General features: G+C 42.3%; 1 protein-coding gene across 7 annotated transcripts in view; it reads left to right on the forward strand.

Annotated features, from left to right (window-relative positions):
- Positions 1-21,967, forward strand: part of ARID1B (AT-rich interaction domain 1B) — a 445,370-nt gene that overhangs the window by 407,198 nt on the left and 16,205 nt on the right. For 4 of the 7 annotated variants that reach the window (XM_030928069.1, XM_030928071.1, XM_030928072.1 and 1 more), the window contains 6 exons: positions 1,677-1,786; positions 2,512-2,670; positions 8,678-8,887; positions 11,162-11,366; positions 16,865-17,003; positions 17,261-17,433. In XM_030928069.1, coding sequence (XP_030783929.1) covers positions 1,677-1,786; positions 2,512-2,670; positions 8,678-8,887; positions 11,162-11,366; positions 16,865-17,003; positions 17,261-17,433 — 996 coding nt within the window. The remainder of the gene's footprint in view (positions 1-1,676; positions 1,787-2,511; positions 2,671-8,677; positions 8,888-11,161; positions 11,367-16,864; positions 17,004-17,260; positions 17,434-21,967) is intronic. The other 3 variants (XM_030928075.1, XM_030928073.1, XM_030928074.1) reach the window with 1 other exon arrangement.

Consider the following 21,967-nt stretch of genomic DNA (forward strand, 5'->3'; position numbering starts at 1 on the left):
CACAAAGCTTGCCAGCTAATTCACCAGAGCCTGCTCACTCTCTCACTGCTGTAATTAAAACTAATTATTTTCTAAAACATAGTAATACATGAATATGTGCAATAATCATTTTGTAGTGGGCAATCTGCAGAGCCTTTTTTAAAGCTTTTTTTTTTTTCTTGGCACATTACGCTACATGTGTCCCGTCTTGGTTGAGCCAGCACTTTGATTTGCAGAATGTAGAATGGGCCCTGTTCATCAAACCTCAGGTTTATTTTCATCCGAAACAGGCCTAGTTTCTGGTTCCCTCTCATGTATAGGGCTCATCACTCTCTCCCCTCTCTCTCCTTCCCTCTCTTCCTCACTGTGACTCTTCACATCTGGTTGGTGCCTCACTTGCAGCCCCTGCAGCCCAGTGTTGCGCAGATGGTTTTCACAGTGGGGTTCTGTAGAAATTCAGCTGTTATTCCCTGGATAGCTACACTGATTCCTTATTCTAGCCTTGTTCTTCCATTAAAAAGAAATCTGGCCGGGCGTGGTGGCTCAAGCCTGTAATCCCAGCACTTTGGGAGGCCGAGACGGGCGGATCACGAGGTAAGGAGATCGAGACCATCCTGGCTAACACAGTGAAACCGTCTCTACTAAAAAAAATACAAAAAAACTAGCCGGGCGAGGTGGCGGGCGCCTGTAGTCCCAGCTACTCCGGAGGCTGAGGCAGGAGAATGGCGGAAACCCGGGAGGCGGAGCTTGCAGTGAGCTGAGATCCGGCCACTGCACTCCAGCCCGGGCGGCAGAGCAAGACTCCGTCTCAAAAAAAAAAAAAAAAAGAAAAAAAAAGAAATCTAACCCCATATTTTTAACCTGAAAATGTCTACTGGTATCTGCAATGAATGTGTAGAAATCAGTTGTTCTTTGGTGAACCTTTCATGCTAAAGCCTAGATAGAATTGATTGGATTTCTGAGCCTAGGGCTAGAAAATGTGGTGTTGCCTCTGGAGCTGCTGTGGGCCTCTGACCTGGGCATCGAGCTGCTGTCAGGGTTGATGACCACAGGCTCTCAGACTGAAAGGATCCCAGCACAATTGCAAAGTAATCAGAAATCCTTTCCTTCAAAAATTTGTTTCTAATTATATTGTTTTTGAAACCATCCGCTGTGATTGTCTTCCCTTATTGTTGACTAGACCACATGCAATAGATAAGGTTTTCAAAAGAAACACTGTGAAATGTCAAATAATTTTGCAAACTGTAGATTATTTGCACCTATGAAATTAAGAAGGCGCTAAATCCTCTAGTACCTAGGTAAAAAATATGCACACCCAACATTTGCTTCCAACTCCTGATTAGTAATTTAAACATTTGCCGTATTTCCACTTGTTGCCTACTCTTTCAAAGGTGTAATAATTTTGAAAAAATAATATTGACGTAAGTTGACCTTCAGTGGTTTGGGTCTTAAGCATACAGAATGACTGCCCTTTTTTTTTTTTTTTTTTTTTTTTTTTTTAGATAAAAAAGGATTTTGCCAGAATGCGGTGCTGTTTGCATTTCAGAAATTAATATGCTCCCCATTACAATTTCTTTTTTTTTTCCTTCAAGGGAAATGCAAGGGCCTCCTGCTTCACTCTGTAACTTGTGTTGGCAGGAGTACAGTCTGACGAATCACACGTATAATCCTAAACTCTTTCTCCTGTTTTCGATTAGCATCTATGGGTCTTGCAGATATGATGTCTCCTGGTGAATCCAAACTGCCCCTGCCTCTCAAAGCAGACGGCAAAGAAGAAGGCACTCCGCAGCCCGAGAGCAAGTCAAAGGTACTTCCTTCCGCCTCTGCACGCAGTGTGGGGTCTGCCTAGCAAAAAGCTGCCATGTCGTTCTCTCTTCACTGGTGTTGGCCGCCACTTTTTTTTCCGTTTCGTCTCCTCTGCATGCCTTCATTTTGTGCAACATGTTTGTAGTCTTCTTTTCTTTCCCCAGCCCCTTCATGGTGTGGATCTGAAAGTTACTAGTTCTTATGGCATTAACTCACGGTTGGGGGAGAGGGGTGGAGGGACAAGACCCACCTAAGAAAAATGCTTCGGGGTGGGGAGAAGTAGGGGTCCTGCCTGGTTTCGGTACTTGCAGCCATTTTCTCTGCCTTCAGTTTATAGCTTCCTGTTTTGGCCGCCTCAGCAACAACAACATACTTAATATTTTGCTTTCCTGCCTTATTTGATAAATAAGGTGAACAGCTTTTTTTTTTCTTTCTTTCATAAGGGGTAACCCATGCTTAGCATTCCATGTAAGCTTGAAGTAAGCATGGTGGCGTACTGGCCTTCTCCAGCATCCAGCAGACTTACCCAATTATACTAATTAAGAATGTTGTTTTAATACCTTTATCTATGTGTGGTTTTGTGTGTTTGTTTGTACATGTCTTTATATATATATATATATAATATATATAAAAATTAGTTTGTTAAAGTGGATGTACTTTTTGTTATTTTAAATAAAGTTTGCCCTACCTTTGTCATTTTTTTTTTTTTTTATTCCTCTACCACAGGATAGCTACAGCTCTCAGGGTATTTCTCAGCCCCCAACCCCAGGCAACCTGCCAGTCCCTTCCCCAATGTCCCCCAGCTCTGCTAGCATCTCCTCATTTCATGGAGATGAAAGTGATAGCATTAGCAGCCCAGGCTGGCCAAAGACTCCATCAAGCCCTGTAAGTGGCTCTGGTTTTTTTTGTTTTTTTGTTTTTTGTTTTTTTGGGGTTTTTTGATAATTAATTAATTCTACTTGAATGCTTGCTTGTTTATTTGTTTTATAAGACTTTTTCTTCATTATTTATCCATGAAAGGGTTTTCTTTATAAATAATAATATTAGTGACAAAATGAATAAAGTTTGCGTGCATCAGAGAAGTTGATTTCTGGTAATGAAAAAGCTGTTATAAAGAAGCACCTCTATACAAAGCATGCGAGTGTGTTAACTGGGTCCAAACTCCTTCACACAGTGACTTTTTTTAAATGTCTAATCCATTATGCACTTATAGAAGATTTTTCAAATGCGTTACTTCTCCATTTATATGGGAACTAATAGCAGCCATTGACTGAATGATAAGTTTGGCCCCTGACCTGTATTTTGCATGTTCTATCTGTTTCAAAACTGCCTGCCTGAAAGAAGTAAATATTCAATCTGGGTATGGTTTAGCGTAACATCAGCCCTGCTTTATTTTCAACCCATTTGTCTGAAATTAATAAAAACGTAGAAATGTTAGTATGTGAATGAATTTTCAGTTTAATAATGTGTAGCGATGTTAGAATCAGTTGAAATAGAACAGTTGTATTCTGCACAAGACTGCTGATAATCTTGAAATTAAGTGTTGATTTCTGTCTGTATGATATATAAATTATAACAAAAATGCCATGGATGTATCAGGGAATTTTGTAAGCCTCAATGTTCTTCTGACCCTAGAAGTGGGCCGTTAGTTTCCTACTAAAGAAATTCTGTACCATTAGAGAAAAAAAAAAAAAAAGTAATGGTGCTGTAGCAACCTTTATTTTACATTCATATAAAGCATCAAAAGATCTTAAAAAAAAAAAAAAAAAAAAAAAAAAAAGCCTTAACATGCAATTACTTGCCAAGAAGGCTTAATTAACATGCTCATTTCTGTAAGACGATGTATTGACGAGCACGGCTCAGGAAGGCAAGTTGGAGGCAAGAAGACCCTAGCTGTGCAGAATCTGGCAATCTAGTCAAAACCCCAAAAGGAGGCTGCTATTAATTATCCATTCACTGGTTTAAACAGATAGAGCCTGAAGGCTTGAAGAGTTGGTTGTTCTAGTAAATGTTTGTAAAATTCACATACAGCTCTAGGATAACCAGCATTTTCCCTTTCAGAGGAAGAAAGGGCGATATTCGCTCTTACCTTCTCTGTAGCTACATTTCGATTTTGCAGCACCCGAGATGAAACAGAAAGCGCTTCTAGGATGGGTATAGCAGACAGAGCGCTTCTAGGAGGGGTGCATCTGAACTCGCAGGAAGGGGCGCAACTCCTGCGTTTTGATGTCTTTGTGTTATTCGCTTTGAGTCTCAGAAGGCAGACAACATTGTGTGTTTTTCCCTCATAGTCTACCCTGGTTTTTTGTTTTGTTTTCTTTTTTTAATAGGAAAAGCATTCCTGAATCAGTAATGCTCTCAAGTTAACAGGTAGAATTCAGATAACTTTTCGAAAGTATTTGTGCATTAGCCCAGAGGGAGAATTTCAGAGGTTAAAAATAATAATCTTTAAAACTTAAGATAATAATTAAGGGCTGGGTGCAGTGGCTCACGCCTGTAATCCCAGCACTTTGGGAGGCCAAGGCGGGTGGATCACCTGAAGTCAGGAGTTCGAGACCAGCCTGGCCAACATGGTGAAACCTTGTCTCTACTAAAAACACAAAAATGAGCCAGGCATAGTGACAGGCGCCTGTAATCCCAGCTACTCGGAGGCTGAGGCAGGAGAATCACTTGAACCTGGGAGGCGGAGGTTGCAGTGAGCCAAGATCATGCCACTGCACTTCAGCCTGGGCAACAGAGTGAGACTCCATCTCAAAAAAAATAAAAATAAAAATAAATAAGAATAAGAACTTATTAAAAACAAAGACTAACAATAGACCGTATTATATTGTTTAAAACTTTTCATCTTGCTAATTTCATTGACTTAAAAGAAGGCTTGAATTAGTCACAATATTTTAATTCACTAGTTAAGATTATCTCCATCTACTGTAGGAGACTTTATGAAAATCTGACTTTCTCCTTTAATGTAAGACGATAGCAAACTGAATTATAAACTTTATTTTCTGATTATAATTAAACTTGAAATTGTGTATTTTTTCTCAGTATTTCCATATATATGGTCTCTTCCTGTACCATAAATAGTTTGAAGAATTTGCAAGCAAATTTCTGGCTCCTGTAGTAGATAGGAACAAGAGAAACTGAAGTTCACAGTAGTGGAAAATGTCAGACTATTGCTCTGTGTTGAGAAAACAGCCACTTTTTTGAATGAGGTGCTAATTCAAAAAGGGGAACAAAAGAGAGTATAATGAAGGACCTAACATTATCTCTGCTATCAAATCACCACAAATACATGCAACCCCGGAATAGTTAACTGCTCTTTCTGAGATGCCACTTCAGTATGGACTTAAAATTGCTCTCAATAGTGTCCTTAATAAAGCCTAACAGCAGGTCTGGAAAAGACAAAATGATGAAGATGCTCTACGCTTTGACAGTGTACTGTGGACCAACATTGTTTTGTTACAAAACATTCTAAAATAAAAATAAACATTTGTCCATACACATACACATACACATATTACCAGGCATATGGTAAAGACTGCTGAAATGTAAATCTGCCTAAAAGACTTGAGGAAAATGTACTTATAGGCTTAATTAAAGTATATGCAAGGAAGACATTTGTGGCACCATAATAATGTCTTGCTGTAATTTTACAGCAATTTCCATTCCTTTTTCTTGCCTCCACGAAAGTTTCACAGCACAGTAGGATACAATTTTTACAACACTGAAGCAGTACTAGGTAGGCCTTAGTGACTGGGAAAAGTGAACCCGTCTTTCTGAATGGCAAGGGGGTTTGCCCGCTGTCAGTGGGAGGAGTGTGGATGAAGACCTTCATCCAAAACCATTGTCTATGAACAAGGACAGTATATTCGGAGCCTGGTCAGTGATGAGAGTGATAATGTACATGCTCTTTATTCACTAAGTTTTTAATTGCCCTCTATTCAGACACCAAATATTGGCTGTGGTCATTGTCTGCCCAGTACGCGAACCTTAAGCTGGGGTGGAGGCGTTGAGTGCTGGCAGCGGGCGCAACCTCGTGCTCAGCCTTCAGCCTTACTAGACTGTGCCCACGTTCACTCCGCACCTTGCTCGGTGAAATCCTGTTTATAGGATATTTGAATCAGCTGTTAATTCCTATTAGCATGCTGCCAAGCTTTTCACACCCTTTTTGTCCATTGGAGTAATCATTCATGGGGGAAAAAAACGCGATCACAGCCCTCCAGCGTGCAGGGCACCATGCTAAGTGTTGGTGATTAACATCCACACAAACTCTACCTTGTGGAACTTAGAATCTAGTCAGAAAAATGGGTGTCAGACAAATAATCACGTGCAAAATGTACAATTTTACGCAGCATGTGACATAGTGCTGCAAAGGAAAAGTAAAGCGTGTGGTGAAACTGAGGCCCTGGTTTAGCTTAGCAAGTCAACCTCGGGAGGGTTTTTCAGGATTTATCACATAAACTGAGGCCTGACCGTGTCAGTTCCGTGCAGATTCATTCTCCTACATTATGGTGCCATAAAAATGCTTTTTAGAAGATGTAAAAATTATGAAAAATAGAACTATTCTATTAGAAAGTATCTTCATTTAATTTTTCCAATGGTATGACAACAAATTGAGATAGGCACAAGTTAATTAAACTTAAGTTTATTTAACCAAGGAGAGAAAAGTTAATATATGGTCAAACTGCGTCCATCATTTTCTCAGGCCTATTCCAGCTTGTAAGAATCCAGTCCCTTCAGAAGCAAGAACAAGCATTTCTATGCCCCATTGCTCAGTTCTTGATTAACTATTCATTCAGAACCATTCCCCAGTTTCAGTTTAGAGAGGACCAAACCAGGAACGGCAGATGGATCTTACAAACAGGATATTGGTTGAGCTAATTGGAGAAATTTTAAATTGAAATGATTACTTTTATTTGTCTTATCTTTCAATTGAATCTGAAACTTTTACCTCAGTTTTTTACAAATAAAATGCAAGAGGGAAGTTGTTTTACTGTTAACTGATTATAGATTATAATGCCTTTTTCTTCATGTTCTTATTTCAAATTTTCACTTTTGGAAAACGTTAGACCCATTTTTTTAACTGTAACTTCCCAAAGGAAAAAAAAACTCTATACTAAAATTTAGAAACCTCTTAATAATAACTGTCCTGTTAATAAAAAGAAAACTCAATACTACAATTTAGGAACCTGTTATTAATAACTGTCCCATTAATGACGGCAGAGCTTCTCAGGTGCCGTCCAGATGAGAATTTTGTGTGAAGTGGGTTAGAGCAGCCTCTTTTCCTAGTCAAGCAGGCCTTGGGTACAAGAATATGAAAAATAAGCTTTAAAAACTTATTTGGATATATAGTTTCTATATTCTAAGTGTACATATGGGTTTATAGACATATATTCACACATATATGAATATGTATGCATACATATTTTAAGCTCTTATATAAAGTAGTTTTTAAGTGACTTGAAGTTTAACCTCAGCATCAAAGTATATTCTAAAATATAAAACAACCTTTTTTTATCATTCTACATTTTATATTGACATCAACTGTATCACCCATTACATATTTGATAAAGATGTTATGCCTCAGTAATTCTGAAGCCGAAGGCTTAAAATCCCAGCCCAGTGACTCTAGAGAATCACGTGTTAGTTAAAGGGAAAGCGGGGCCTCACGTGCTGCGTAAGTTTCATTCTCAGGCATCCTTTCTCAGGGACCTACTTTTACTGGAGATCATTCTGCTAAATAAGGTAACATCTAGCCTCAATGGCAGCCATGTTATTTAACCCCCCACATTTTCAGAAATATGTTTAAAATTATGTTAAGCTAAATAAAGAAAAATGATAAAAACTTAAGAATTCTGTCTATAATAATTGCTCTGTATTGCAAATAATAACCTAGACATGCATAAATAAATGAAGTAAATTATTGTTCCAAGAAATCTGTGTTGAGAACTAAGAAATGATTTTGCACAATAACCCTAGTATTGCAAATATTGTAAATATTTTTACAAATATAGCGATATAAAAGAAAGGGAAGAGATACAGTTGCCCTGCCTAGGGCTAAAAGTGTTACCTGTCCTCCAGATTATGTAATCCACGGAGTAGGCTTCAGGTGTTCAGAAATGGCAACTCTTGATGTTTTAGTGTCAGGTAAAAGCAGATACATAGAAACGCAAGAACTAGAGTATCAGTGTAAAACACACAAGCATATAAATACATAGGCATAAAAATAAATGTATATGTTTATCCATCAATCCCAAAGCTTTGGTTGACCCTTAGTTTATCTTAAAAAAAAAAAAAAGAAAAGAAAAAAGAAAAAAGAAAAGAAAACCAAGCTTATAGCTCACACCACTGGTTCCCGTGACTGGAAATCTACCTTACACTTTTCAGCAAGCACCATGTGGTTGCTCATCCTCCAGATGCTGTAGCGTTTTAACCAAGACACCCTTTAGCCATTCTTGTTTTGACAAGGAAAAGTAGGAGTCCATTTAATGTTTTGGGCTCTATAATATCACATGTAAAAATTTTAATTCACTGTGATCACTCCATGAGCTAGAACCCTTTTGTTTTTAAAAATAACACGAGGTGTCACTGGAATTTTGCCTTCTGGGATTCAACGCTTATATCCAAAATGGGCTTTGTTCTTTTTTGTTTTTGTTTTTAAGTGTATAAAAGGGGGAGTTTGGGCCTTTTATTTAAAGTAAAAGTAAATTCCTAACTAAGAAAATGTATAGTTTGTGCCTGAACTAGTAGCCTTCATTCCTAATTGTTGTGTGATAGCAGTAGTTTTTAATCTCTTCTCGTCTTATATTTGTTAGCTCATTACTTTTTTCTCACCTTCTTCCCTCTCCGTCTGCCCACCCATGCCCCACCTCCACATGCTGCTTCTGGGTACTAGAAGTCCAGCTCCTCCACCACCACTGGGGAGAAGATCACGAAGGTGTATGAACTGGGGAATGAGCCAGAGAGAAAGCTCTGGGTCGACCGATACCTCACCTTCATGGAAGAGAGAGGCTCTCCTGTCTCGAGTCTGCCTGCCGTGGGCAAGAAGCCTCTGGACCTGTTCCGGCTCTATGTCTGCGTCAAAGAGATTGGGGGTTTGGCCCAGGTAAGAATGAGTGAGGGAGGAAAAAAGGAAGCATTATGGATAAGTTCTTATAGTGTCTTTCTTTGAATGTGTGGACTCATTTTTTTTCTCACAAAGGAAAAGCTAAGCCTGTGTGAAAGTCACCTTCCTGTAACCCATGTTTGTGTGCTGTCAGGGAGCACTGGGGGACCCTGGCTCTGCCACCAACTCGCAGTGTGACCTCAGCAGGTCATGTACTTGGACCTCAATTTCCTCATGTATACAGTGGGTCAGACTAGATTTTCCTGTAGGTTTCCTTACAGCTCCAGAATTCTCTGGAATCTGCCAGTAGTTCATAGTAAATACTCAGAAATGTTTTACAAATGACTGAATTAATTATCTGTGTCAGATATAAGTCACATTTACTGCTTCCCTCTCTCCAGAGCAGGTTATCAGAAAATTAAGTCATACTTGTCAAACCATGCCCACCACCAGTTAGGAGGGCCAATGCTGTGACCTCCAGCAGGCTAGGCCTCAGGTTTGACAGGGGAGCTGCCTGGGGTGCAGACTTAAGGACCTTTCCTCTCTGCACCTGGGCTCCTTTGCCTTCTACCCCTCAACTTCCCTGACCTTTCTGCCCTGCACCTACCCTCTTCTGACATGGATTTTTTTAGAATCACCAAGACTGCTCAAACGATTGGATTTTATCAACCAGTGCAGAGTAGATACTGTGTGGCTACTTCCTTACTGTGACTGTGTCCACAGTGTATATAACCAGGCTGGGTCTATCACGAGACTCTCCACGGGCTTGTAATGAGGATTGCTGGAATGTAGCTGTGTTGCATCTTTGTCCCCACCCCATCATGCTCTTTACCTCATGGGCATCAGATGTGGTTGGGAACAGGTGCTGCCACCACACAAAGCCTAGCTCCCAGCCTTCCTTCTTAGGTCACACTGAGCAGCACCCGGCTTGCCATTTCTTTTTTTTTTTTTTTTTTTTTTTTTTTTTTTTTTTTTTTTTTTTGAGACGGAGTCTTGCTCTGTCGCCCGGGCTGGAGTGCAGTGGCCGGATCTCAGCTCACTGCAAGCTCCGCCTCCCGGGTTTATGCCATTCTCCTGCCTCAGCCTCCGGAGTAGCTGGGACTACAGGCGCCCGCCACCTCGCCCGGCTATTTTTTTGTATTTTTTTTTAGTAGAGACGGGGTTTCACCGTGTTAGCCAGGATGGTCTCGATCTCCTGACCTCGTGATCCGCCCGTCTCGGCCTCCCAAAGTGCTGGGATTACAGGCTTGAGCCACCGCGCCCGGCCCCGGCTTGCCATTTCTGCAGTAACTCAAAGACCCACGATTTGCAGCCCTGCATTAAGTGGCAAAAGAGGGCGGTGGGCATCTCCAGGAGCATCCACAACTTATGCACCACCAAGTACTAAGTAAATGGACATAAGGGCTGTGTGAGAAAGTTTGAATCCAGAAATTTAATATTTCATTGAAAACCAGTGTCCCCTTACCCCCTCCCTTGCCACGCAGGAGACATCAAAAGGCAAAACCTTCTCCAAGTTATTTGCAAATCCTCATGTTTCATTCATATGTTTAACCTTTCATAACCTGTTCCCAAGTGGGAATCAAAAGGTTAAAATTAATGCCTCAGATCTTGATGTCGCATTTCAGGAGTTCTCTTTCTTTCTTCTCCTTTTGTGACTGTGTTGTCTCCAGCCTAAGCCTCCTTGAGTAAGAGCACTGCACAGGAAGGTGTGCACCTGCCCCGTCGGCGGGGCTGGTGGCCAGTGGCATCGCATCAGGCTTTTTAAGTTGGGGGCCGTTGGTCCAGGGGCTCATTCACCTTCGCACAAGGTGCTGCTTTTGTTTTTGCCTGATACCCCAAGCAGTCTTGGGGTGAGGGGACGGTTATGGCCCAGAATCCCAGGCCCACTTCTGAGAGCTTGCAGCTGCTGGAATGAACACTCTCACATCACTGCCCAAAAACCTAAATTGCAAAATAGTGCCGTTGTTGCTTTTTAAACGTTTTGACATGCCCTTTTTCCTTAATTGGAGGTGGAGTGGGATAAGTGTGAGGCGTTGGGAGACACAGCGGGCAGAAGGACCTCGGAGCAGTGCTTTTTCTGTTGCCATCAGCAGGTTCCCTAATGGTTTTATAACTGTAAATGCTGCCTATGCACTCCTGAGTGGGAGTAATGAGCATTAGTTAAAAGAGGCAAATGAAAAAAAGTAAACCAAGACATTAAGTGCTTTTTTTGTCTCCTGGCTTTAAACAAGCCACTTTGCTGCAAACCAATGATCCTGCCGTGTTTTTTGCTAGGTTAATAAAAACAAGAAGTGGCGTGAGCTGGCCACCAACCTAAACGTTGGCACCTCAAGCAGTGCAGCGAGCTCCCTGAAAAAGCAGTATATTCAGTACCTGTTTGCCTTCGAGTGCAAGATCGAACGCGGGGAGGAGCCCCCGCCGGAAGTCTTCAGCACCGGGGACACCAAAAAGCAGCCCAAGCTCCAGCCGCCATCTCCTGGTAAGTGGCGGCGCTGCAGTCACTGGCCCAGGAAAGCCTAGGCGCCTGGCCTGGGAGGTTCCGGGAAGGTCGTTCCACAGTCAGGCCAACAGAGAACTCGGGACCTTTGAGAGGCGGGGGTTCCTGCGTCGTTTTGTTTATTTAATTGGACGCCCATTGGCAGTGTTAAGGGATGAGAGAATTAAATCTGGGATGTGGCCATTTCTGATTGGCCCTTGGAAGGCACCCCTTCTTTTGCTGTACCTTAATCAAAACAAGTTTTTGAATTCTGAGCCATATACGTTTATTCCTTACACAAGTATTCAAAAAGATTACATCTACCTCTACACAAAATAAAGATCCCCAGTGACCTGTTTGAACACTTGTGCACTTCTAGGAAATGCCACCCTGCAGGTTTGACAGCTCGAGCGCGCCCACCCTCTGTCAGAAACCCTCAGATTTGAACTTTAGCAAAATGAAGCCTGGGCTTAGTTTCTAACATCCCCTGCCCAGCAAGTTCTCACTTCTAGGGTGTTTAGCAAGCTGTCGTGGTAAGGATCCACACAGCCTTGTTTTGGAAACAGGTGGTCTTTTGCAGCCTTGTCCTGGAAGTCAGTGGTCTTAGGAATGGGTGCAGTGCTCGTCACCAACACGCTCACAGGCCAAGCTGCGTCAGTGACACCTGCCGGCTCCCTTCCCTCCCCTCCCCACTGACAGAGACCCTTCCATTCCTTTCAGCTCCCCTGCTAGCCTTCGTTCTACCGTTCGGGTTTCAAATTTGAAATTACAAAATCATATATTCTCGTAAATGCAATAGTAGAGGGGGGAAGACATTAGCACCTTAGTGCTGGGTGGTGACCTCACTCCAGTAGATCCGACCATTCTCTTATCTGTGTCTGGCTCCCAGTCAGTGACCTACAGCACGTAGCCTCACTGTTCCTGGTCCCTGTCTACGAGACGTGGCTGCACCCGCCACTCCTGTACACAGCTTCTTCTGAGCATGGCTGGCAGCCCATGTTTCCTGGGCACTTCCAGTGTGCTGGGCCCTTTTCTAAGTGTTATCATTTCATCTTCACATCAGTCCTGTGACTTTGATACTATTTTAAAATCCATGAGAAAATGAAGGTCTCGTGGAATCTAAGTACCTTGCCCAAAGCCAGCTAGCTGGGGAGTAGAAGGTCTTTTCTGGGGCATCTGGTGCTAGAGTATACATGATACCCACCAGACACCTCTGCCTGTGTTGAAAATACCTTTGTAACACATGAGATGTTTACACATAGAAGCCAGAGCAAGAAGTTATTTTGCTTTTAATGATTTCCTGTAGCTGCTGTCTGGATGGTAAAGCTGATAGCCAAGGTTCCTAATCAAGGGATCTCATATAAATACTTTGTAGGCCCAAACTGCACTTGTAGTGAGTATACCTAGAATTACATCCGTAGGCTTTAAAAACAAGGAGAAATCCTCGCTAACCTCATCCTTAAAGATTCAAAGGCTTTGCCAACTCTGGTGTCCCTTAAAAACTGGGAAATCTAATTTTAAAAATCTCATAACATTACATCCAGTTCACAGAGTAAAACAAGCTGCCTATGAACAGCTCTGAAACTATTTTTCCAAAATAAAAACCCAGTGGGGCGTAGGGAGCAAAGTGGTGATGTCTGCAAAGATCTAAGGGTACATTTTATTTGCCAGGAAAGAACTCGTGTCACTGAATGGGCTGCCCTTGTGTATGGAGAATAGCTCTCCCAGTGTGCATCAGCTTCAGGACGGGGGCCCTGCTGAGGCGTATAGATCCTTCAGAAAGTGGAGGGCCTGTTCTCTTAACAGCCAGCCCTTCCCTTTTCCCCTTGTTTAAACTGCCATTTTTATGGCGACATTATCATTTTAACTACACAAAGGAGCTTGGATTGCAGATGGACTCCTGGTATACATTCTTCTCAGTAGTCCAGAGGGAGCCGAGGTCCTGTGACACAGGAAGCAGTGGAAGGAAAGCCTCCTGGTCTCGCCCAGCCCCAAGAGCACGTGCAGGGGGCTCAAGGCACACACAGGCGTCCGGGGATCTCAGGCGGAGGCACCCTGGTCTTTAGAAGCCTCTCGATTCAGTGCCACCCACACGGCAGGTGGCCTCTCCAATTCCAGTCCCATCATTAGGGAAATGGTCTTGGAAACATTTTTGTTGTTAAAGGAAAATAAAATTATTCCCATCTATTGGCCATGTTAGAGTCTTATTTATTACAAAATTTTTAAACACAAATTTACAGTAAAAATTGATGTTCTTTGAATCACTTTTTCCTGGAAGAATATAATTGTAGTGTGTTTTTTCTTGTTTTTTTTTTTTTTTTTTTTTTTTTTTTTTTGAGACGGAGTCTCGCTCTGTCTCCCAGGCTGGAGTGCAGTGGCCGGATCTCAGCTCACTGCAAGCTCCGCCTCCCGGGTTTACGCCATTCTCCTGCCTCAGCCTCCCGAGTAGCTGGGACTACAGGCGCCTGCCACCTTGTCTGGCCAGTTTTTTGTATTTTTTAGTAGAGACGGGGTTTCACCGTGTTAGCCAGGATGGTCTCGATCTGACCTCGTGATCCGCCCGTCTCGGCCTCCCAAAGTGCTGGGATTACAGGTTTGAGCCACCACGCCCGGCTGTAGTTTATTTTTTACCAGCACATTCAGGCAGACTAAATTAAAAGATTCTGAAGAAACATTTTAGATTTTTTTCCCCCAGCCTTTGCTCTGAACCAACTAAAATCCTAAGTCTTTTTACTGTATTCTAAGAGCACTACAAGTCATCTCTCTCTAGTCAGATTTTGATTTGGGGTGCTAATACAGCTCTAGGCTTCAATTCTGTTAGCCTCTGGGAGGCATAAGCCCCTTGGCTCCTGGGGCTGCACCCCACACATCACTGCCAAGTTGCCATGTGGCTTCTCACACTGGGTACCTGGGTTCCTGTCTTCCAGCCACCAGAGCAAGTCAGTGATTGAGACTCCCAGGTGAACCGAGGCAAGGCCTTGGGGTATGGTTTGTCTTTAAGGTGCCAGTGGGGATCTTGTTATAAAGCATCTAGAAAAGGGTGTGGGGGATTTCCAATGAGTGCTGTAGGAAGCACCTCCCCAGATGGCCTCTGCAGCCTGTAAGCTGGAGATGGGGAGGGGAATGGAAGGGACCAGGCTGGGAGAAGTGGGGCAGGGGTGAGGCACGGAGCTCCACATTGAATTAGTAAGTCTGTAACCAAAAACCCATCCATCTTGGCTGGCAGGTGGCTGACTGAATTTCTATTATTAGCTGACAGGTGATGTCACAAAACCTGTCATGGATCCAACTAGGGAATCCTCAGTGGAAGATAAATGAGAAAGGGGCTCAGGTTATAAACAGAGGTGCCCTCTGGTTGACCTCTAGTCACTGTAGACCTGGGACATATCAGCTCTTCCTTCTCCCCACCCTACTTCCCGCAACCCCACCAGAACTAGGGCACCAGGTTCGTGCTGGGTAAATTATCTTCCCAGCTAGGAGCCTGGCCATGCTGTCTGAAGTGTGTGAATGTACTTAACCTTCAGTAACCTTTCCATTGTTTACTTTAGAGTATACATTTGTAGCTTCTGGCAAAAGGTAGGGATGTCCTAGAGAGCCTGCCAGCCTCCTCTATTAATGGAGTTACAAGAGGTTGCATTCATTTTTTTTTTCATGAAAGGAAAAAAAAACACTGGCAAGAGAGATTTTTCCTTTTTTTTTTTTTTTTTATTAGCTATAAATGTGAATACTTGTAAATAAGGGTCTTTCTGAAATCAAGCCTTGCAAGTGATGTTTCCAAGGAAGCTGTCGAGGCTGTAGCGGAGCCTGCCTGAATTTCGGAAGCAAGTCATTGCTCTTCCGTGGCATTAGGCAGGCAACCATGTCTGCAGGACGATTACCCTTTTATATCTGCAAAAGAGGACTTTCTTCCGTTATTACGATATACCTTTTTAACATGTGTTTCCAGGGTTTTACGCAAATTCGGTTTGTAAGTATGAGTGAATACATTTTTCTTTTGTACCTACATTAGGCATCTACATTAGCCATCAATCTTCTCCGTATAACAAGCGCCCATGGCACATGTTTACCTATGTAACAAACCTGCACATCCTGCACATGTACCCCTCAACTTAAAATCAAAGTTAAAAAAAAAAAAGGAAATAAAAGCTTTTTTTAAAAAGTCAGTCTTCTCGGCATCTCTGAGAACTTCTCTAAGTCATTCAGTGCAGGGTTCACAGGGACGGATGTTACGCAGTGTTCAGCTCTGCTGGCCAGCGTTCATTCCAACCCAGGCCAGGGGCTGAGCAGACCTCATCTGGCTAGAAATGTCTCTGTCCAGCTGAGGCTTTCCGAGTAGAAATAATGTACTCCTTTCGATTTCTGACTCCTTTGCAGTGTCCTCTGGAGCCTCTCGTGGTTTGTTTCACCTCTGTTGCCACTAAAGTAAAATGTGAATAATAGTAATTGTAGTGAGCCTTGGGAACGTCATAGGGAAAGGTATTCTACACAATAACATGGAAAATGTTATTCACAAGCAGCAGTAATCCTGCCATTTGTTCAGGGGGTTCTGCACTTTTTTACCATGAGGGCAAGGGTTGTTGTCTTTCTTGTCAGTTTGGTCCACTGGTGTATGTGGGTGTAGAAGAGAGCCTAGACTATAGTAGGCATATTACTCATTTATTAAGTATTTAATTCACACATGAAACCAGTATCTATTGATGATATAGCATGCTAAGGACTGCAAGAGATGAGAGAGCAGGAGCCTGGCAAATGTTACGTTTTTCCCTCAAGGTGAGGTTAGTTAATTTTTCCCAGAGTCCCACATAAGATTTGGAAAAAACCGGTTCAATTCTGTTATTATAATGTAATTATACTTAAAGCCAAATCTCAGCACCCTGATAACATTTAAAAACTCCAAACCAGTATGACTTGTGCTTTTTGATAACAACTCTGATTTCATAGGTCAAAAAGTGATGCTATTAATGACAGAGCACAGACGCATTCAGATGTTGAGAAGCTATTGAAATGACATAAGGCTCATTGTCAATTTGTGTCCTTGCTTTTCATCTTAAACATTTCACATTGTCTAAGACCCAGAACTAAGTTTCCTAATTTTGTTTCTAAAACAGCACAATAATTCATCGAGTTGATGCACCAAAATTTTCATCCCATTTATAAAAATGTGCATTTAGATTATTTCCAGTCAAGACAACGGTGAATAAACACTCTTCTGCCTAAAGCCTCTTTTTTATTAGATTATTTTCTTGGGATAAATACCCCAGAAAATAAGTATCCAGTCAAAAGATATAAATGTATTTTATGGCTCACAAATGAAATATATTTACTCAAAATCTTCTTTACTAATTTTTACTGTAAACAATATAAAAGCAATGAATTTTACAACATCATTATGGTGTCTTATTTACATTTATTTCTTTCATCTATACGACTAGCAAGGCGGCTGGGCTTACTTGGTAATCTCTGGATTTCTTCCTGTTTTCTCTTGGTGCTGCTGCTATCAGCTAACTCGGGATCCTTGCAAGGCCCACAGACCCCTCAGTCAACTGGCAGCAATTCCATGGCAGAGGTTCCAGGTGACCTGAAGCCACCTACCCCAGCCTCCACCCCTCACGGACAGATGACCCCAATGCAAGGTGGAAGGTATGTTCCGATAACTCTATGAGCCATACAAAGTCACGTTTGTTCATATTTTAGTTTTCTGGAGCAAACTTCACAGAGAGAAGAAACAGTATTTCCTAGAGAGTTTTTAAATGTTGATGACTACCAGTTTTCTTCAAGTCATTTATTTTGGATGTTTTTTGCATTTGCACATTTCAAGATTGGTTCATCTTCTGAATGTACTGTTTGGAGGTAACTCCCGCTGTATCATTAAGCTTTCATTCCTTGCATCTCTTCAGAAGCAGTACAATCAGTGTGCACGACCCGTTCTCAGACGTGAGTGATTCATCCTTCCCGAAACGGAACTCCATGACTCCAAACGCCCCCTACCAGCAGGGCATGAGCATGCCCGATGTGATGGGCAGGATGCCCTATGAGCCCAACAAGGACCCCTTTGGGGGAATGAGAAAAGGTACGTGCAGAGGGGCCTCCGCCCAGGCATGGACCAGTGGGCATTCTACTGTCTGCCGTTCCACAATAGTTTACCTTTCACTCAGAACACCTCTGAGCCCAGGCTGCCTCGGTGTGGGTCCCAGGTCCCCATCCCACTCCACTTGTGGCCTTGGGAAAAGCAGTTAGCCTCTTTGTGCCCTCATCCTGTCCCCAGCTGGCCTCAGTGCCCTCGGCCTTTTCTCCGGCACATAATCCCTGTTTCTGGATACCTGCCACCTCCTCACACACACAGTTACATTCCTTATCTAGAAATTGGGAAAATAATAGGACCCACTTCCAAAGGCATGGTGAGGATTAAGTTCCTGCACACAGAGCTCAGACAGGAGTGGCTGGCAGCGGTGGTAAGCAAGCATGCGCTTCACGGCACCTGGCATGGTGTTGTGCTAGTGTGTGCTGGGCGCTAGCTCGTGGATTGTTAAATCAGAGTCGCTGCCCACCTTCAGGGAATCACAGACTCCCTGCCTTCTTAATTCCTGGGAGGAAGCAAAAAATAAGCACAAATAAGCAGTTAACGATTGTGGTTGGTGGAAGACAGGAAAGTGAAAGGAAGAAAGAATACAGGTAGCAGTGGCATTGGGTGGCGCCGTGGGAGAGAGGGAGAGCGATTTAGACTGGGTGGTCAGGAGGGAAGGGTCCTGAGAACCTGTCATGGGGATGGTGGCAGGAATGAGCTTGGTGTATGAGCAGGTGGTGGGTGTCCAGAGCACAGTGAGCATGGCCCCGGGGACAGGCTGAGGTCGTTGAGGCCAGCGGGGCCAGACCCTTTCGGTGTCCGTGGGCGTATTGATAAATCTGGATTTTTCACCAAGGTGAAAGATGTTATGCAGGGAAGTGATGTGAGTAGGTTTTTTTTGTAATAAATACATAAATAAGTAAATAACTGGCCGTCTCTGGAGAATGCACCGGAAAGAGGTAAGAGTAGCTTTGGGGAGATCACTGAGAGTCTAGGGGGAGCTGGCCAACTGGAGCTGGACACCAGCAGCACAGAGGGAACCCGCCGGCAGAGTGTACATCAGAGGTGCTCGCGGAGTGAATGCGGGCCCTGAGGGAGAAGCTAACCATAACTGAGCAAGTGAAGACATCATTCCCTGCAGTGCGGAGGATTGGGAAAGGACTGGGCTAGAGAGGGGAACCTGGAGACCGTCTGGGGTGTGTCCCCGTGGTAAGGCACGGAATGCATAGCTGGAGCTGAGCAGATGTTGGAGTCGGTATGATCTTGGAGTAGTAAGTGTAGAAATGGCATCTGCAGTGATGGGATTGATGAGATCCTTGCGAGAGAGTGCGGGAGTTTGTGACTGCCATCAGGAGACACCAGGTTGGCCCTTCCCTTGATGCCCGCCGACTCCCAAGGTTGAGGCAGCACTGAGGCTGTGGCTGTCTGAGTCACTGCCCTTCAGTTCTGCCTGTGGTCTACAAGCCACAAGTGGAGACTTGATACTTCGCTCTTGGGCATTCTTCCAAATGCTTTCAAGGCCGTGAAATTGAAGAATGATATGAATATTATTAGAAAAAAACATATAGAAGAAATAGTGAATAATATTTTTATGGAAGTACTTACTCTGAAATCCCTTAAATAATAGTACCTGTGTTGTGCTTAGATGTTGGGGTACATGAATTTCTTGATAATATTGTCTGAATGGAGAGAAGCATAAAGTACAAAGCCTTGGTTTTCATATGTATTATAGACCAATGAAAAAGAACAATGGAAAATCTTTAAAATTTGAATATAGGGCATATACCATTTATAAATGAAATTCATAGTATTTTGTGTATAATATGTCAGATAACACTCATAAAGCAAGATCATCTATGATTGTTTTTCTTTCAGAAGTTTCAGGGCTGCTGATTCCAAGTGAGGATTTTGCAGAACATGCAGTAAATCCAGAAGCTTAGAATTTCAAAAGCTTTGTGAATGTTGGGGGAGCTATTTTTCTTAGTGGTATGACATGCTACACAGAACATTTCGTTAGTGCTTTTGGTGGCTTTAGACTCTGAAAATATGACAACATGGAAAAAAATAATTAGTAGTATTTGGAATTTGGCCTCAAAATGTATTACAAACCATTCCCATATCCCACCGATACACCACATTAGACAACTGTAGATGTATTTCCCTTGTGTCCTTATGCCTAGAATTTTTCTTATTATAAAAATAAAGTGTGTTGGGGTAGAATGATTCTGGGATCACCTTGCTAGGCCCTAGGTAGATATATACGGATACTTCTCACCTTACAGTGGGGTTACATCAGAAGAAACCCATCCTAAATTGAAAATATTGGTAAGTTGAAAACACACTTTCACTTACAATATTTTTGATTTACAATGACTTGATCCAGATATAACCCCATCTTAAATTGAGGAGCATAATGAATGCCTGTTGCTTTCACACCATCATAAGGTTTAGCCATCCTACTTTGGTGACTGTCTGTGACGTTTTCATCAACCATGTAAATGATCCCCAGTGGCAAGTACAATCTCTAGTGTATTCAGTACCAAATAAAAGCAGATAAACAGAAAATCCACGGGAAACAGATTTTCTAAGAGTCTTACTCCTGTTCTGTATAGTTTTCCATTCTTCAGTTTGCCTTACTCTGTCAGTAAACTTAATGGTGCTGTGATTTTCTATTTAATGACTAACTTCAGTGGAAAACATACTCTTTGTCTCTGTTGCTGCTGCTGTCGGTGTTAACCTGTAGTATGGTAGCATGGCCAAAGAGTCTGATCTAATATTAGCCCTCAGTAGCCCTGAGGGACCTGGCCCTGCCTGTTCGCCAACCTGCCTTCCCTGCCTTCTTACTTCCTTACTTCACTGATTGAGGAATTGATTGATTACATATAAATGAACATCATTTTATATGTTTGACAGAATAGTATATATCAAATGTCTATTAATATCTGTACACATAGCTCTACTTGTTCTAATTGAATAGATACATCCTAATGCTCTAGTAATGGGTGAGTTGTGCCATAATCTTTTGCTATTATAAACAATGAAGCAGTGATTATTGAAGTATTTTCACATTTGTAAGAATGTTTATGCAAAATAGATTCCTAGAAGTAGAACTGTTGAATCAAAGGATATTAACTTTTTTTACTGAATATCTGAGCTTTTACAGTATAACAAACTACCCCCAAATCTTAGTGACTTTAAAAACTGTAACACTTAATTATATCTCTCAGTTCTATGGTAGACTGGGTAGTTCTTCGCTGTGTGTGTCATGTTGTCAGCTAGGACATTGAGGTAGCCGCCATCATCTGGGAACCAGGCTGAGAGCTCTGCTGGGCTCTGATGTGTCTTGAGTGGCTGACATCATCCCCAGGCTCTACTGGGAACTCAGCTCGAGCTGTTGGCTGCAGCATCCTCCATGGGGCCTTTCCATGTAGTTTCTTAGATGCCCATAACATGGCAGATGGATTTCAAGAGGGAGCACTCCAAGAGGACAGGTCCCGGGAGCAAGCACTTAAAAACTTTTGCTTGCATCTCACTTGCTGGAGCCCTCTTAGGCAATGCTAATCACATGACCAAGCCCAAAGGCATCATGGGAGGGGTTTCCCAGGCTGCGAATGCTGGGAGATGCACTTCTTTAGGGGTTGCCAAAGCAGAGCCTCCCATAGCAGGTAAAGCAGGTATTGGCAAACTTTATACCAGTTTAATGTTCTCAACAAGAGCATGTGAGGGTGTGTGGGTTCTCACCCCCTTACTAAGAATGATCATTGTCCATCATTTTCACATTAGCCAATCAGATGGAAGGGAGAAAGCCTCGTTACTGTTTACCTTGGATTCATTCCATTATTAGTGAACTCACACATCTTTTCATATGTTGATTGACCATTTATTTTTCTTTTGTGAATGTTCATTTATGTGTTTGCCCATTTTTAATTTGGTGTTGCTTTTAAATTTCCTTGTGTATTAGAGAAAAGCTATTTAATTATGCCACGTGATTTCTGTCTATCTCTGTTATCACATCTACAAAATAGAAAGTAACTTCAAAACTGGTTCTACCACAGGATGATGTGAGATCAAATAGATAAAATAGGTGAAAGCACATTGCAAGGGAAAATACTTGATGCTGGCATTGGCCCCTCTCTACCAGCCTAACAAAATGTATCTGCTCACAAAATCTTAACCAGCTTTTGCTTCACATAATCATAGGATGGAGAAAGGTAGCAATACTGTATAGTGATGAAAATTTATATTAAAATGTTTAATTTGCCATCAGGCTAGTTTCTGAACTGAACCCAATTTCCTTCAGGCTCTGAGCTGATGCTGATTTGCATATACTACCTAATTGGCACTCCATCCTGTGTTAGAAATAGTTGTATTTCATCCCATCTTGAGCTATTCTTAACTCCCTAATAATTTTTTTAATCCTTATTTTGGAGTGAATCAGTGGCTGAATGTTAAGGTTTTCACTTTTTTTCTTACGGGAGAAGGGAACTAACTTTGTATACATATTTTATGTCCTCCTTACAACCATTTCATGGGATAATAT

The sequence above is a fragment of the Rhinopithecus roxellana genome, chromosome 4 (genome assembly GCF_007565055.1).
Source record: "Rhinopithecus roxellana isolate Shanxi Qingling chromosome 4, ASM756505v1, whole genome shotgun sequence".
Classification (NCBI taxonomy): domain Eukaryota; kingdom Metazoa; phylum Chordata; class Mammalia; order Primates; family Cercopithecidae; genus Rhinopithecus; species Rhinopithecus roxellana.